This window comes from Rhea americana, unplaced genomic scaffold (genome assembly GCF_003343005.1).
Source record: "Rhea americana isolate MKP2758 unplaced genomic scaffold, rheAme1 scaffold_135, whole genome shotgun sequence".
Lineage (NCBI taxonomy): Eukaryota > Metazoa > Chordata > Aves > Rheiformes > Rheidae > Rhea > Rhea americana.
The window spans coordinates 733,998-751,702 of record NW_028185428.1 but is presented as its reverse complement, the minus strand read 5'-3'; the positions used below and the strand labels follow the sequence as shown (position 1 = coordinate 751,702).

Sequence of the window (17,705 nt, the reverse complement as noted above, 5' to 3'; positions counted from 1 at the left end):
CCCGGCTATAAGGAGCGCGCCGGCGGGCGCTGCTCCGCATTGCATGACAGCTCCTCGCCCGGGTGCGCAGCCCCCGCCGCCCGAGCAGCCCTTACCGGGGCACAGACGCCCCCTCCCCAGCTTCCTCCCAGGCCGCCTTCCTCTCCTCCTCCTCACCTTGCTCCCTCCCCAGCCGTACCCGCCCGTGACCTTGCCATCCGGCTGCTCCAGAGTAAGAGCAAAGGCAGCCTGGGGAGGCAACAGTGCTGGACTGGGAAGCTACCTTGGGATGAATTAGCCAGGGAATCACGGAGAAATATTTCTCCTAGGAAGGAGAGAGGAAGCCCCCTCCCACTTACTGGGGAGGGGGGGAGCAGAAAGAAAAAGAGGATTTAAAGAGCATCTTTACCCCCTTTGTTGAATGAGAAGGACAGAAGAGGACCRGCAAGATGAGCACTAGCAGTAAGTACAGTTTTCTCCTGCCTTTGCTATGGGAACAGGGCTGATTTTGCACAGATCTGGCTGGGAGGAATCAGAAAGAAAATGTCACACCAGGCTTGGYAAGCCTAATGGGATGGGTATTTTTTTGTTCCTTGCTTCTTACTTTCTGATAGTGTATGGCTTTGCTGGCTCTTCTTGTTCTTATGGTCTGAGCCATGGTGCTTGTCTCCACWGAGTACTACTTAGGTTGCATTTCTGGGGTTTGGAGGGCAGATCATGGACTAAAATGTTGATATGCAACATGATGAGGGGGAGCCAAGAGCACTCTGACAGGCAGTAGGCTCACTTGCTGATGCCACTGCCTATGTATAAGTAGACATTGGGGGAACAGTCASTGGGAAGGAGGAGCAGGATCAGAGCAAAGAGAGACCCAGAAACCAAGGACCTGAGCAAAGCACAGGTGTAATATAGAAAAACCTGTATCGTTTGCTGCAGCTGGTGATGTGGGTGTTTCTATTGTGTGTGTGTGAGACAGAGACTCTCATGCACTCTGTATTAACTGCTGGAGAAGCAGAGCTTAGAAATGTACTGCATAAGAGCATAATTGGCACCTATTAACAGTCTGGTTACTTTTTTCTGTGTCCTTGCTGAAAACTCTGGAGATTGATCAGGCCTGATCAAGTCACAATCAGTTTCTTTTTCCTCCCTGTTATTATCTGTGACAGTTGTATTCATCTTGCTAGCAGAACTTTGGTCCCTTCCTCTAAAAAACACACCCCAATGAGCCGCTGGCCAAAACAGTCATTGCTGATGGCCACCTGAGTGTCTTTCTTCTAGGGTAGGTGCCCTCAATTCTTTGGGTCCTACAGGTTATGTGATGTGAGGAGAGCTTCCCCAGGCAGAACGTGGCGGAGCAATGATTTCTCCATCCCATCTGCATGTTGAGGTTCCTCAGTCTGAGGATTTGGGGTGGATCCCAAGCAGMACAGCATCAAAAATTCCTTGGCATGCTGCAGGCAACAGAACAGGTGATTCCAGATCTGTTGGACTGCGTCAGAGGTGAGAAAACTTTCCAGGTGCCTTCCACACAAGCTACACCTGGCCACAGGCTGGTGTCCTTTCTGGAGAGAGCCTCCAGGCCAGCAGTGCTTGGATAGGAAACAATAGGGACCATTTCCTTCCTACCCTGCTGGATGCATGATAACAAAAGGTTCCTCCCTCTCTGTCTCTTTGGGTGATGAACTCCTGGTCTGATGTAGAGATGATGTGGTAGGGTGGCATGGCACATGGTGCTCGCTGGCTTCAGCAACCGGTGTGGTTGGGTGGGACACAAAGGGATGTGAAAGGGTTTCTAAGCAAATTTTGACAAATGTATAGTTCCTTCTGGGAATTCCTTTCCTGCTCTTAACAGCCGGCTTGGATGTTGATAATAAGGACTGTTAATTGAGCTGGCATATCATAATTATCTGATTGCACCACAGGATTCCTTTCTTGGGTTGTCCTCTATGTGGGCAGAGGTGTCAACCAAAGCCAGGTGTGCTGCCTGCCTGTTGCTCTGACATGATTCATGAGCAGGAGGCCACCAGGCAGTGGCAAGAGCAGGGAGCCAGGAGTCTCCTGGGACATACTCCTGCTTCTGCCACTGACTTGCTCTGCGACCTTMGGCGTATCACTTTGCTGTGCTTTGGCTACTCTGTTTTCCCAGCAGCAGGCTGGTGCCATGGCTTTTGCCTGGTAGGGCTTTGCAATTTTTGCATAAATATTACCATTACCTTTCTCTACATAGCCATGTGTTTTAGTTAGGCTTTGGGAAGTTTGTAACTGTTGCTGTGGGTTTTTTTGGTTCTCTGTGTTTCTTTTTTTTCTTTTTTTTTCTCTTCTTCTTCTCCTCTAGCGCTGTAGGTTGATTATTTACAGTGGGCAGCCTTAGGGAACCACCTTGTTGAATAAGAGTAGTGCAAATACAGGGGAATACTGGGCTCTGCCCTGTGAGACTCCCAGATTTCTCCCAGCCTTCCAGCTAGCTGGGGGGGGGTGTTCCACACCCAAGCATTGGCTTACATCCGTTCTTAGCAATAGCATGTTCCTCTCCTCCTCTCCTAGCTGGTAGTGTGAGCAAGGCACAGGGAACGAGGTCACCCCTTTTGTAAGCGTTTTCTGCAGCTGGAGAGAGCTGCCAAAAGCTGTTTCTCTTGCTGCCCAACCCAGCCCTGCGCTGCCCTGCCCAGCCTGCATCCCCTGGGGCCGTGCATGCCAGCGAGTGGAAGGGCAGCGCAGGAGCCTCGTGCTGGTGTCCTCTGTGCCGTTTTGATTTTGCCCTGCCRATGCTGTCTGGCTGCGGACTGCGATGGCTCCGATTCGCAGCCCTTTGCTGGCRGCTAGCTGCAGAGAGGTGCATGGGGCCACTTGTTGGTCAGAGAGACGAGCTGCTTGTAAAGCTGTTGGGCATGGCGTTGCCTCCCAGGCCTGACCAGCGTCTGCTGTTCTCTACATTTATTTCCAGGCACTTGTGCTGCTTATGATTGAGGGCTCAGGAGCAACAGGGCCCAGCCTGCGTACTCAGCTATATTCCAGCCTCCCAAATCTGATCTAGTCTGGTACTTGAGACTCTAGCTATGGGGTTGTGAGGATGATGAATCCATACTGTGAGGAGTGTGCCTCTAGGTCATAGCCCYGTGCACCTCTGTGGTTGCAGTACTGGTGTTTTGGGTCTGGTAAATCAATGATACAGTGGCCTTTTGTCCCCAGATGCACATCAGATCTGTGAATTCCCACCCCTTCTTTCCATTTTTATCGCTGGATTTTGATAACGCCTCTATCCTGTCTGAAGCTGATGTAAGGCAGGAGACTTGGGGCTGTGGGCCACTGTGCTGGCCTCAAGCCATGCTGCTTTGCATAGCTTCTGGTGAGGCCTCTGGGGAGCTCTCTGCAGGATTTGCCATCCTCAGGCCAGGCAGCACAGGTGTGTCTCCAACTCCACTTCTGGCACAGCGTGCAGGCAGTCCCGATACCCTTGCTGCAGGAGAAAGGCTGCTTTCCACTTCCAGACATGTCCCAGAGTTGGATGCTCTGCGTCATCCTCTTCTGTGATGCCAGGAAGGCAAAGCCATATGGAAATGCTGTTTCTGAGGGAGTGGAAAAGGCCCTTGATCCTGAGTGTGAACTCATGTCCTGAGGCTGCAGAGCAGATCAGGCAGGCCTGAGGGTGCAAGGACGGTGTGGCTGGGAAAGCAGCCCCTCCTCCCCAGCGCACCAGGCGTGCAGCACATTTGGAGGGTGCAGTGTTGATATTTACATTAGCTACACTATTTATACCTCCCACTCCAGTTAGCACTGCTAATTGGTTGCAAATGGATTCATAAGGTTATAAATAGGTCTATCAGTGCCGTGCTACACTTCCATTGAGGCTGGATCCTGTGTACAAACCACTGACAAAGAGGAGGTGCCTTAAAATTGCCTTTTAAAATCCCCCAGTTTCTGGGCTTCAACATCTCCCTGAGAAACTGGCCCTGTGCAGGGGGCCTGATGTGGCAAGCTAGGTTTGCATTCACTGGAAAGCTAAGGACTGAAGCTGTCAACTGCCYTGGGGATTTAAGACCACTGAAACGAATGTGACTAATCCCTTTGGCCACTTTGAAGGTAGTGACCRTGTTTGGGTGCCGCAGGTCTGTGCAGTGAATGAGTACAGCCTGTGAAGACAGCAGATCATGGGCCATGCCAGTGGGACTATGGGAGCTGTCATTTGCACCCCACCTCTGTCAGGGTGGGATAGAAGCTGCTGGAAATCTTGGCACTGGTCTCAAAGGGAGCAAGATGCCCTTTGCCATTATGGGCCTCTCCTGTGTAAGCGAAGACACAGCAAAACTCCCACAGGAGGCTAAGCCCTGGCAAACTCATGTGTCAAATATGGTTTGGCAGGCTCTGGACCAGGGCTGCAATGGAAGATAGAAATTAGCTCAGAAGTTAAAGATCTTCCAGCCTCCTTTTTGTCTCCAGCAAGTGCCCTGAAGAAAATTAGAAGCTACCTTTCTGCCAAGTTAATCAGAAGAAAAAAAACAAGCATGACCTATCCCCTGTCCTGTTCCTTCAAGCATCTGATGCCCTGTTAGAGCAGGGGAAGGTCTTGCAGAGGGTTTGGTGTAGTAGATAAAGCTCCTTCAGACCATCCTGCTCCACTAATCTCAGAAAGCTAAGAAAGGACATAAGGAAAAGCTGGTTGGTTGAGYATTTGAGCAGGAAGGCTTCATGACAGATACTGATGTGCAGCATGTTTGCTTGGTTATTTTTGTCTTCTAAATCATACTCCCTGTTACATGGTGATCCACTAAGTATAATTACCCAGTAATCTCTAGGCACGTGTGGTTACAAGGTGTTTATCAGCAAACTCTGTTAAGTCCCTGTGTAATTAAAGAGGAATCACATGGTACTGCATGTCTCTAGGAGCTCTAGCACTGCCCCTTCCAGCTCTTTGGCCATGGTGATTCACTGTCTTGTCTCCCCACCCAGTGGGGTAGGACTTGCTAAGGACATGTTATTGCTCTGGTATTTAGAAGTGCAGTGAACCCAAAGGGATCAGCCCAACTGTGTTGAGCAGTGTTAGTCTCTTCCCCCTTGAGGAGGTTTTTTTTTTTTTTTTTTTTTTTTGGGGGGGGGGGGGGATGGTGCCAGGTCTGGTACACGTGAGCCTTCTGATGAGCCTCTCCTGCCTTAGCACTAATGCCTCCTGTTCATCATTGGTTCCTACTTCATTTAGCTGTGCCACAATACCCACCCATGCTCCCTGTTCCAGGAGCTTCTGCAATGCTTGAGGTTACCACATGYGAGCAACAAACAAGGGGCAAGGCATGGATGCAACGAGGGGGACCAAGCAGGGTGAGGTGCTGCTCAATGCAATGGTGTCACCGCCTAGCCCCTGCAGACTTGGTGAGATGGGCTATGTCACTGAGTGAGCTCTCACACTCATCACCTCATGTTCCTCACCCCCTGCTCTTTCAGCAGCTGCTGGGAAGGTGGGCAGCCTCTTCACATGCAGCAGCATGACAGGGAGGAGGCTGGCCTCCAAGCAGAGGTTGTCTTTCCTAGGCAGATTAATATGGAGAAGGCTTGTAAAAGGGTGAGAGAGCATTAAAGAAGGCWGAAGTAGACTAGGAGTTCAAAGCAYTTGTGGAGATGGAATGAAGAGGAAAGATGCAGGTGCATGAGAGACTTATACAGAGCATTGCAAGAGATGAAAAACTAYTTCCCTTGTATGCRTCTCCAGAATTAATCACAAACACTGCCTAGTGTTCATGCTTCCCCTTGGAGGGCTGCAACACTGAATTTTGCAAAACTGGGGTGCTGAGGGGAGCTCTAGGCTCTCCATGCATATCCTGTTCCCCTCTGTTCACACTGAACCCTGACTTCACTGCTGCAAACAACCTTCTGCAAGTTATCCTCTCTGTTCTCCTAGGGCAGCCTAGGAAAGGGACAATTGTCTGTTGTATTTACTGTGGTGCAAACCCCGAAAATACAGAGCCTAGGCAGCTTCTCTCTGTCCTCTGGCTGGTGGAAGGACTTTCTCCTCTCACCAAGCTATGTTCAGGCTTCCCTGCAAACTGTCTTTCTTGGCAGTTTGCCCCTCAAAGAGCAGCAGCCGTGGAAAGTGGCCCCGCAGGCCAACGGAGTGTGTGCTGTAAAGTCAATCGAAGCAATTGAATTATTTCAAGGGCCTGCCATGCTCTTATAAAATAAATAGCAAGTTTCCTAATGACAGAGTGATGATCAGTTTAGCTAGATGATTGTATTTGTGATGCCAGCAGGCTGGACTAATGACAGACTGTCTTGCTGTCAGCAAGGGTAGTGGTGCTGCCTTTGCTCTCTGCAAAAGAGTGGAAGCAAACCCACCCAGTTGCTGCCAGGCCCTGTAGTGCTATCATGATGGTGCCATAATGAAGTGGTTGGAACATCTAATTAGATATTTTTAGATGAAATACATCAGTGCCTCTCAGCTGTGAGCACTGCCGCATCTCCAGAAAGTGTCCTAGGGGTAGGCTGGTGATAGCGAGGTCTCAGGAGGAGTGACAGGGCAAGAAGGGGACTTCACAGAAGCAAGGGGTACTGGAAGTGATCTCAACAGCCTGATGAAAGGCAGAGCCCAAGTCCCCATGTTTCAGCCCCAGAAAGTCTACTTGTGAGCAGCTCAGGGCAGGAACAGCTGGATGGTAGGAGCTTGCACTGGAGAAGGTAGTTTCTGCTAGGAAACAGGTACACTGTCCTGAATCCTCCTCTGTCCAGCCTCTGTCTTCTGTGTCCACTGGCTCACTSTAATTACTGGGGAACCAGAAGAGCTTGAGAGTGCTGTGATGCACAACCTTGGTGGACATGCATTACTAACTAGAAAAGGGTTATGTGAAGTTTAACATTGCCAAACTGATCAGGTGTGGCAGCAATCTCAGGCACAGGGTTCCCATATATTAATTTGTGGCTCAGGTATGGCTTTTGGTAGGCCGTAGTTTATACATGCACTTTTCAGTTTCAGATATGGTCCACTGAATCCTTTATCAATATCAGCCATAAGCCCTGGACTGAGAATTGATCTGCTGCCTGCTGAAACCTGGAAGAAAAAGGAGTCAGTGCTATGGTTTCTTTATGCAGCCTGTCTGACCTTCCTTTCCACTCTTGCAAAGTCCTTCTCTGAGCCCTAAGCATCACTTGTTTTTCTGTTCATGCACATTTTACTCCTTTTTTTTATTTTGAACCGTTGTGTTGGAGACTGGGACAACTGGAAAAATCCTCAGGAGAACAGTAGTCTCTGTGAGAAGGCTGTGTGAGAAGGGAATACGTGCCTTGTGGGTTTGAAGCCATCCTGGTGGGGTCTGTTCCTTCTTGCAAGCAGTGACGCTCTTTGGGCAACCTCACACTGCTGTTCGGACATGAAAGGCTTTTTTAATGTGATGCTAAACCCAGAGCCTTTCCTTAGCCCAACCGGAGCCTGTGGCAGATCTCCCTGAGTGTATGTTTCAGAGTTTGACTGTTATGACAGTAAGAGATTGCAGGAAGCTTCCTCAGATATGCACAGTCAGGCTGTAGTCTGCAGCTGGACCCAGACCAGAACTCAAAGTGCGAGTGTAGGGGGTAATACCCCTCACAAATATGCTTGTAGCATCTCTCATTTGCGAAAGTATATTTTAAGGCCCCACGTTTTCTTCCCACCACCTGTAATTTGCATTGGTTGACTCTGAAGATTTTGTTGCTTTCTTCTCTTTTACCGTCCTCCTGCCAACTTGGGGACACTCATGGGCAGAGATGTCTCTGGGAGAACTGCCCTGCCCAGGGGCACTTGTGAAGGGGGAGCTATTTTTAAAGTGGCTGAGGAGCTGAGTGGCAGGGTCGGTGGTGGTTTGTTCTCCTCGCTCAGCAGCACTTGCTGGGACATGTCAGGCGTCGCGGCTGGAATCTCCTGGTGCTGCAGCTGCTCTTGCACAGCCTGGATTCCTGGCGGAGGCAGGGAGAGACCGGGGGCCTGTTTTGCCCCCCGATCAAGAGCTTTCCCCTACTGAAATCTATAAAAGAAGAGGAGGAGGAGGGAAGGAAACTGTGTGAAACTCRTTTTCCCTGTGTGTCTGGAAGCTGCAGCCCATCCAAGCCTCTCAGGAGCACGGTGCTGTGCAGGCTGGCCTGCGAGGAGGGTGGCTGCCTTCATGCTGGCAGAATCTTTACGAATGACCAGACCTTGTGGCCTTGCYCACCAGGCAGGGGTAGATCGAGACTCACATGTCTGTTGCTGCTGCCCAGTCTGTCACCTGCTGTGTTAAATCACTGAAGGCTCTTCCTGCACAAAATCCCCCAGCCAGCTCAGCCACAATGGCACCTAACTAGGAGTAGGTTTGGGCTTGTTCTTTCTCTAAAGTTACTCTGTTTTCCCTTGTCTTGGCCATTAAGGAGCTAGCAGGTTGATAAACCTTGAGGAGCTGAGGATATCAGAGGAGTGGACAGCTCAGAGYTGGCAAAGAGCTAGGATGGGAGGCAAAGGCTGGCTGGGGATAGGGCAGATGGAAGTCTGTGATGTTGCTCAGGTGATGCTGGATGTGACAAGTCACTCACAGCTGGGGGGAGGAGACAGTCTTCCATTGGGCAGCCCTTGCAGAGCTTGGTTGCCCCATCTCAGTTYCAGCTGGGACAAAAAGCATTCAGGACAGAAGATTTTGGTGGTCTAAGAGCTCTGAGACATAGCTGGGAACACTGAGAGGTTTTGTCACCATGCTGATTATGTCTGCCAGTGGCTGCATAGTCTGCTTCATCCAGGGACTTGAGGATGCTTAGGTATGAATAGACTCACAGACAAGTCTCAGGCCTGCAGCAGGTCTCCATGGTTCACGCTTGCCCTGCTAGCTGCAATTTAGTAGTCTGGTACTGAGTACAGCAAAGGTATGGAAAACTCTCCTTGCTTGGCACAATGAAATGGGGGCTGGGGCCGGCAAGGTCCTCTTCTCGGTGTCTAYGGGCTTCCAGCTCATACCTGGAGACCCTGGTGGATGGAGCAGACCCCGCTTGCTCTTACCACCGAACGCAAACACAGCCCATGCCGCASGAGTGGCTGCTCCATGCCACGGGCACCGGGGCCAGGCAGCGCTCGGAGGCGTGCTGTGCAGCTTGATGTCAGCTTCTCCTGCTATCTGAACAGGCTGCTCTGCTCCAGGTTTTCCCTCTCTCTGCTTGTATCACAGCAGTCCTCAGAGTGTGATAGAGTGCAGGCTTCCCGGGGATCTTGCCTGCGCTCGCACAGCCTCTCTCGTCTCTGCACAGATCACAGCAAAGCGCTAGTCCCTGCAAACTCCTCCCTCTCTGCTTTAGACAGCTCTGCCCTGTGCAGTCCTGTTCCATGGGGCTGGAGGGACAGGGGGTGACCCTCCTCACCTCACTGCTCTCCYGTCTGCCTTGGCACTGTCTGCATCATCTCGGTGTCCTCAGAGGATGAAGAATGTGGGGCAAGGTAAGAYGAGTTCCTTTTAACGGCTTATGTTCTATAAATAGCCGCGTCTCCCAAGTATCGTCTGAGAGCGATGTGACGGAGTCTGGGCACTGGGCAATGCGCCGCATTCCTTAGACACACCCAACACTTGGCCGTTTGAGCTGATGGAAAAGGACTCCTGCAGGTCCCGCCTGTGACACAGAGCATGTCATCGCATTAGCRCGCTGTGGGACACCTCTCAGGTTATGCACAGCGTAATCCCATCTGGCAACAGCTGAGGCCGGCATCTTGCAGCTAGGCTGGCGTGCGTGCACCTCGCTGGCAGAGGCAGCCACGCAGCTTGCAACAGGGAGCCTCTAGCCTGCAGCGAAGGTTGAGCAGTCYGCTTTTGGCTTGCGCCAGGCAGCACCTGGGCGCAGGTGGTATGGCAGGGTCTAGACCACAGAGGCATTGAGGTTTCTTTGGCATGCATGTCAGGTCTTCCCTTGAGAAGGATGGGGAAGATGGCTTTTCTATAGGGAATAATCAGCTCAGGGAGAGAGAAGTAGTTTCCCTGGCACCTCCCTGGTCCCTGAATGCTCCTTCATTCCATGCTTCTATGCTGGGCTGTAGCTGTTAGGGTTTGTCAAAAACCCTTGGTGCTCCCTATTCATCCAGGCTGYCTCCAGGGAAATTCAGATCTTGGGGCTGTCCGATGCCTTCAGGAGAGAGTTCTGCTTACTACGACAACAAAATATCTGCTACTTCCCAAATATCTCATACCACTTCATCTTCAGCATTGGAACTAAGCACTACAGGCAGCTTTCTAGCTTATGTGTGCATGGGGATAAGCAGAGAAACACAGCCATCTTAGAGAAGAAGCCTCCTTTCATCTAGCCGCAGACAGCGGGCACTAAAGGAACAAAGCCAGGTGATTCCCCAGCTCACAGACCTCTACTCAGTGAAAAAAGTTCTCTTCATCTCTTCATATAGCCTGCTTTAGGGAACTTGTGCTRCTGCCTCCTCTTGGAAGGGTATGGATTGGTTCTGATTCTCCTCCCTGGTGGGAGGGGGGTCATGGACAAGCGGAGGTACCAGCACCTCGCTGGAGGCAGCGTAGGGCACTTCCTGGACCAGCGAGGCAGCATGTGTGGGGAATGGGGAATTTCTTCCCTCCCCTGCTTTTTTTTTTTTTTTTTTTTTTTTTTTTTTTAAGTCACTGCCTCCACGGTGAGTGATGTGGTGATGATGGCTCGTGATGGGTTACATATAAAATCCCTTGCATCCCGAGGATGCTACCAGTTGAAAGCTTTTATGGCATTTTAAAAATAGCCACAGATCAGGAGAGAATGAGAAGATGGATGGGTAGGTGGATCCCTAATAAGGAGAGAAGAGGAAACACAGCCAGAGAGGGAATGGAAAGACTTCAGTGAACGGCATGTGAGTGATTACTGGGGGCAGGGAGTGGTGTGGTCATACTGTGCCGCTGCGCTGTGTGCCCAGCGGGAACTGGAAACCCTATAAAAAGCCTGGATGTGAGATATGCTCCTTGCACGTGCTTGTGAGATGGATGGGGTCAGCATCAGCTCAGCTGTCTCTGTGGCACACACTCACTTCATTCTACAAGTAACCATTAAAAGTAATCCCTGACTTTAGATAGCTGGTCTGGGATTGCTTCTGCTGCTGCTTTTGCATGATTCCCTGAACATCTCCAGGCTGATCTGTGCTTCTTCCCTGCCTTGAGTCATCAGGCTAGCCAGACCTGACAGATAAAGCTGGTCCTGGTCCTTCACACCTGGGCTGAGCTGAAGTGATTTGATGAGAAAGAGGCATGCTAAGGGCTAGGTCTCTGCACCGTCTTCTGAGTTTCTATGATCTGACAGCTTGTGGCATCCAAAGGCAAGGTTTGGTTGACCTGGGACCATGGCAGAGCTATGGTGGCTCCTGCAAAGGCCCAGTTTTTGAGCRCTGAGCTGGCACAGTGGTCCCAGGGCCCTTGGCAGGAGGTTCCGTTCAGCAGGAGAGGTTCAGCTTGGCCTTGCGTCACTGTCAGCACCACATCCCCAGTGCCAGGAAGTGGTTCCAGTGCTGCTGTGTAGCCTGGGCCCTCCTAGCACTTGTGGCAGTCCTCCCCCATCACTCAGGGAAGATTATACGGAGCRTCTCCAAGAAATGCTAATTGCTTTGGCTTGCGCAGCAGAGCCACTGGGCATTCAGAGCTCTTAGCTCAGATCTGCCAGAACCTTCCTCTCCTTCCCCTAGAAAACTAGTAGAGGTCCAAAACATACTGTTGCTTGTCACCACCTGCYTGGACCTCAGCTGAGTTGTGGGCCTGCATACAGGATTGGCCCAGCCTTCAGGGTGCTGGCAGTCTCAAATGCCCCTGAGGTAGAGCATGGTGCGRTTTCACTGGAGCCTGTGGTGTTACGGCCTCGGGTGAAGTACCACGAGCTCAACCCCTGGCAGGCAGAGCATGAGGTCAAATGAATCTCTGCTGTTGGAGCAAGGGTGGCTGGAGAGATGACAGGAGTTCCCCTTCCTGGGGGGGRAAGGCCTGATCACAACAGATCTCATACTGCAGCAGAAGCCTTCAGCATTTTTCTGCCTTGTGTCCTCCCCAGACCCCTCTGCCACCACCACCCTCCCCTGCTGTACTTGTGCTGCTAGTAATTAAGTCTTTGAAGCCAGGCTGGCGGAGCCACGTTTGGTGCCGGCTGTTGGGAAGCATTCCTTGGCTTTCTCCCTGCTTGAAGTGCAGTGAAGACTCCACAAACAAGCCTCCTCTGTCAAACTCGCCAGCCTGTCACATCCAGGCCATCACCCCCTGCACTCTTGCAAGGGAGTGACGTGCTCTCCCTCTTGCACTCTCTTTTTTTGTTTGTTTTTGTTTTTTCTCCTTCTTTCTCATCAGTTAGGCAAATAATTGGGAAAGCAAAGAAGCAAAGGCTGGCCTGGAAATGGGCTAGGCCTGCCCAGCTCTGCACTGAGGAGTGGGGATGCCAGTGAGTGTGCGTTCTCTCGGGTCCTTGCGCTGGCCTCGCTCATGGAAGGAGGCTATTGGACTGTGCGCTGGTTCCCACWGCTTTTCTCCGACTCACTGCTTTTTACCTCTGGGATACAGAGGTGTAATATCAAGGTCTTTACCCTGCTGCCTTTGCCAACCCCAGGTGCCAGATGGAGCCTGGGGAAGGGGAAAGRAGTGCCTTCCTGCCCTGGCTGAGAGTGGTGGCTTCCCTGGAGGTTTCTCGTGATTAACCTCCTGGGCTGCTGCGRGAGGGGCTCTTTGCTCAGATGGTGTTGGTCCATGCAGACCCATGGTAGAGGATGTGCAGCTGCATGGGTTCTCCCATGTCCTGTGCTTGGGGATGGTGACCAGCTGTCCTGGCTGGGGGTTCTAGAGCTCCTCATGTTGGATGTGACCAGCTACAAAGTCTGGTCCYGCAGCACTGCAAGAACTCAGCATCAGCTATGAAGAAACAACTTTTGCAGGAGCATGGGTGCTTTTTGAGGSAGCAGCCCAGACCTCCTTGATGATCTCTCACTACTCCACCGAAGGCAATGTGCTGGCTGTGCCAGTGTGGGTCACTTATGGCTGTCCCAGAATTCTCCCTTCCCGCTTGGTTGGTTAGATGCCATAAAGCATATGATTGAGAAAATAATTCTGTTCTCTGGCAGGCAGTTTTTGGCTCATTTAAGCCAAAAACAAGCACAACAAAGCACCTGTTGATTTCGACCCCTGAAAGAGGATTTGTTCCCTGGAGAACACTGGCTCTGATGGGTCCATTGACCACCCGTTAATTGTCACTAATGAGGAGCAGGGCCCTCTGGGGACAAACTGCTGCCTCAKCTCGGGAAGGCCGTCGCAGCGGGTGGTGGCTGGCGCAGGGAGGGGATGGGAGCCCGGTTTGTTACGGGAGGATGCCGCTCTTCTCGTGCYGTCCGCGCAGCGCGGGGAGGCAGTGCTTTGCTGCGGCTCTCGTGCAGGGCATGAAGCGTTAAAGAGGATCTCCGGTGCTTATTGTACACAGATGGATTTATTTACGTGTACATTCCCGGGAGGTGGGGATGGGGAGGGCTCACCTTGCCCTGTCCGGGAGGGAGGGTTAAGCCCTGCAGCTGTCCGTGCCGCAGGGAGCATGGTGCTGCCTGGCAGCAGGACCTGATGCCCGTGCTTGGCTGCCCACCTCTGGGCCCAGCCCGTTCATGTTTTCTTCCCCCGCTCCAGGCGCTGATGAAAGGCACTGAGGGCTTTTAGCAGGAGACAGCCACGTCTGTCTGTTTGCCTGCCGCTTCTCGGGCTGACAGCCCCCCTCCTCCCCGCTCCTTTTGAAGTTGGGTTTCTGGGCGTATGCAGAAGCCAAGGAGAGCAAAGTGTGGGAAGGAGGAGGGAAGAGGATTACGTCTGTGCTGAAACCCCTGCATTGCATCCGAGGGAGTTTATTGTTTCAGACGTGCCTCTTGCCCTCTGTCCCTCACTCTGCCATGTCCACCCTGCTGCTCCAGGCCGGCCATCCCCTGGCACTGAGCCCCATTCCTGCCCTGCTCAGTGCATCGCAGCCCAGTGGCTGGGTCACCCTGTGAGTGGGGGCCAGGGGTTGTGGCTCTCCCACCTGCAAGGACAGGCTGGGGGGTACTAAAGCCCCCTCTAAGGCTATCGTGCTTGGTGAGAAAGGACCTGTGCCACTGCCAGGCTGGCGGGGGTCACATGAGCACTGGTGCAGATGTGCCATTGCCAGTACAAGCTCTCCTGGTGCTCCAGCGCCTGCTGCCCACCTCTGSCTGCTTCTGTAGCATCCACACTGATTACTTTTGCTGCTTCTCATTCCCTCTTTGCTAAAATGGCTGAGCTGTTTTACTCGGTGGCAGCTGGCAGGCATCAATGCTTTCCTTGGGAATTTTGTCAGAGCCAATGCTCTGGGCTTCCAGGGCTCTTTTGGATGCTCTTGCAGACACCCACTGCTCTGACATTCTTCCTCCTCCAGAAGTGTCCACTCACTGTGTCTGTTTGCTGATCAGCTGTCACGAGGGCAGCTCAGCAGAAGGGGGAACTTCCCCTTTGGGATTTGTCATTTCATTAGAATAAACAGCCAAGTGGGATGTTATTTTCCATTCCAGCTGAGAGAGGTGGTAGCTGCTCTTTTTTGACCCAACCCTGATGTCTGTGTTTTAATTCTTTGCCTTTAATGAAGTGGGACAGAGAGGCAAGAGCTGGTTGTGTTTTGGCAATGGCAAAAGCTTGTGTTTTTGCAGCGCAAGGGATTATGTCAATATATTTGTGGTTGCATCTCTACCTCCTGCACTGGCCTTGGATTAGGGATTCAAATAAGCCCTAAACCATGCAACAAAATGTACTGACTCTTCTGCATCCAAACTGCTTCCACAACCAGCTGTGGAGATGGCCTGTGGTTGTGGTGTTTGGACCCTTTGAGCAGCACGGGTGCTGCTCTGAGGCAGTGCTTGTTCCGTTTGGATATCTTGGCTGCCTGGCCCTGTGCCCCACCCAGAACCACTTTCTCTCTGGGGGTTCATGGGATGCAGGCAGCCCTGCCCCATTGGGAACCAGCAGGTCAAACAGCAAGCCTAGATGGACTGAGAAAGGAGCCYGGACTCCAAAATTAGGGTGCACTGGGAATGGAGTGTGGATGGTTTGTTGCAACTGTTGTGGGCTGAGACCTGCCCTGAGCTAGTGCATCTCACATGACATATGATCATCCAAAGGTTGGCCCGGCCTATCTGCACTAGTAAGAAGAAAGGTGCTGAATAACTTTTCCTTGTCCTCAGACACCTCTCAATCCCTCACCTATGGGATCGCTTTCATTCAGGGTCTCTGGAGAGCTGCATCAGGAYATGGCAAGGACTCCTCTGCAGCCTCCGTGGTCTCTGATAGCCTTTTTTGCTACCTGCCACAGCTAAGAGTCGTCCCTGTGGTGCTGGCATGGTGCTGGTCTGGCCTGGGAATCAGCCCTGCTGGAGGGCAGTGCCCTCTTGCCTGATGTGGAGGGAATGGCAGGATGCTGGAGAAGCACCCAATCCCAGGGGAACACTCTGGGCTGGGAGAGGTCAGACCGAGTCCAACAGATGATATCCCTCTGGCACAGCCCTGGCACCCCTGGAGGCAGCGGCTGCCAGGTCGTCTTACCAAGGTCATCCCAAGGTGAGCAGCAGAAGAGGAAATGGTTCTCTTCCTCCTCCTCCTCCTCATCCTCCCCCTCTCCAGAAGCTTGGTTTCCCACCCCATCATACCCTCTTGCTCCAGCCTTCTCTCCATGAGTTTGGGCTGTTTTGTCTTCCTTCTTTTCTTTTTTTTCCCTCCCCTTTTCTCTCCTCTCAGCTTTGTTCACCCCGGCTGTATACTGGGGTTGCCATGGCGACTCTGCCGAAAGATGAAAATCCCTGGGATGGTTGGTCCTGCGCCTGCCGTGGGTGTGGGGAAAGGCAGGGCACCTCTCCGTCCCCTCAGAGGGAYGAGCGGTCTCCACCGGCTGCCCTCGGCACCCACCGCCGAGACTCCCCTCCTGCCAGGCAGAGATGGAGATCCCTGGGGACACCATGCTCTGCTTGCCTGGGACACGTCCTGGTGCCGGGGAGAGGTTGCTCTCCCACCGGCCAGCCACTGCTTGGGGCTGCAGGCAATCTCTGCCCGTCTGGCATGGGCTCCTGTGTGATGGCAAGGCACTGGTAGGGCTTATTTCATAGCACGACTTTTCTAGCCTCTCATCGCTGGAGCTGTTAATCTTCAATAAATGTTTTTAATGAGCGAGTGCTACTTGAGGAAAATAGAGGAGCTGCTGCAGTACAGGCTGTCCCTTTAGATTTATTGGCCCACCACCACCTGCCAGCAGGGAGGAATATAAATAAATATCCTGGCTGTACCCCATTAGCTTTCACGGGATGCACGTGCCTTTCCTCTTGCTCTTGGGAATAAGCTTCCTTTTCCCATCCCAGGAGCCAGGCCACTGCTCCTCTCAATATCATCATCTCTCACCAGGCAAGTGACTGCAGTGACTTGACCCTGCCTTGGCCAGTCTCCGGTCCCTGGGTACAACCCTCCCAAAATCTCTGGGCAAAGTGAGGTCTGGAGCTCACATCAGTCTCTGGGCAGGACATACGTGGAGGACAGAGACTGGCAGCAGAGACTCGGCAGTGTCCCCTGGCCTGGGAGAGCATCGCCTGTGAGCCGTATTCTGGTGTTGGAGGATAGCAGCYGAGCCATGGTTCAGCAGGCAGAGCGTGGTTTGTGACTCTGGTGCTGCTTTGCAGACAATATATCCTTTCAGTATTCGTCAGCACTGCTGTGCCCCTTTCATGAGATAATTAGGATGACGTGTTATTAGCTGATTACTGGGGGAAAATATATTTACTGAGGATTTATTCTGGAAACAACATTAATCTCCTGTGTAGTTGGTAAACCCCCATAAATAATCTGGTTTTGATAATCAATTGCAATTGCAACCCCCCCACACCCATAAATCTCAATTAAATGCAGATTTAATTCACATAAAGTTGCCAGATTTGCTTGTACATTTCTGCCCTGCTGTTTGCTTTAGGCAGATGTCTGTGTATGTGCTAGCTCAAGTCTGTTTATCAGACAGCCCTAAACCAGAATATGGTTTGCCAAGGCGGAGTGGTTTGAACAACAGCAATGCTTCTCTCCTGTGGTCCTATATGGAGAACTCAAAAAATCTCTGCTTCCTTCTGGCAGAGCTGCTCAAAGAAAAGTGCTTTGTAAACATGAACATGCACAGCCCTTCCCCGTCGTTGTCTTTGTGCTGGCATTTTGCAGTTAGGGAAGCTGGAGTAACCATATGAGAAGTTGCACCTGGAGCAGCCTGTTTTCCAGGGCGCACAGAGMACTGATACACTCAGCTTATGAACAGAGAGAAGCAGGTGCCAAGCCCATGTGGACACTTTTGATGGTGCCAGGCCAAGTGACACAGTCAGAGTGGCATGACTGGGAACGTAACTTCTGGCTCCCGGCTCCTCTTGGTCTGTTGTGCCTTTCTACAGGCATTCAATGAGGCTTTGATGGAAACTGATGTCGTCTTGGGCTTCGTTTAGTCCTTACCGCCCTTGGGCCAGCTTGGGTGACTTYTTAAGTCTTAATGCAGGTTGATTGGTCAGAGTGGAAGGAAGCACAGGGGCGTGATGCAGAGAGAAGGCAGCTGGCCCCGGGTTAGCGGGATGCATTCCTGATGGCTTCCTTCAGAGCTGCAGGGAGATTCCAGACRTGAATTGGGCTCAGTTTGTTGTCAGGGCCATGCTGATTTACTTCATCTTCTGCTTTGCAAAAAATCCACAGCTAACTGCAGTGGTAGATACCACAAAGGGAAGAGAGAACTGGGTGCATTTGGGCTGG

General features: G+C 52.0%; 1 protein-coding gene across 12 annotated transcripts in view; it reads left to right on the top strand.

The window, feature by feature from the left end:
- Window positions 1-6: 6 nt before the first annotated feature.
- ABLIM3 (actin binding LIM protein family member 3) overlaps window positions 7-17,705 on the top strand; it is a 63,879-nt gene continuing 46,180 nt past the window's right edge. For 3 of the 12 annotated variants that reach the window (XR_014894949.1, XR_014894948.1, XR_014894944.1), the window contains exon 1: window positions 9,187-9,391. Coding sequence is in view for 3 of the 12 variants with exons in the window: in XM_085298060.1 (XP_085154186.1) it covers window positions 9,373-9,391 (19 nt within the window). In the remaining 9 variants the exon portion in view is untranslated. Of the gene's footprint in view, window positions 442-9,182; window positions 9,392-17,705 lie in introns of those variants that run through there. The other 9 variants (XR_014894943.1, XR_014894942.1, XR_014894941.1 and 6 more) reach the window with 6 other exon arrangements.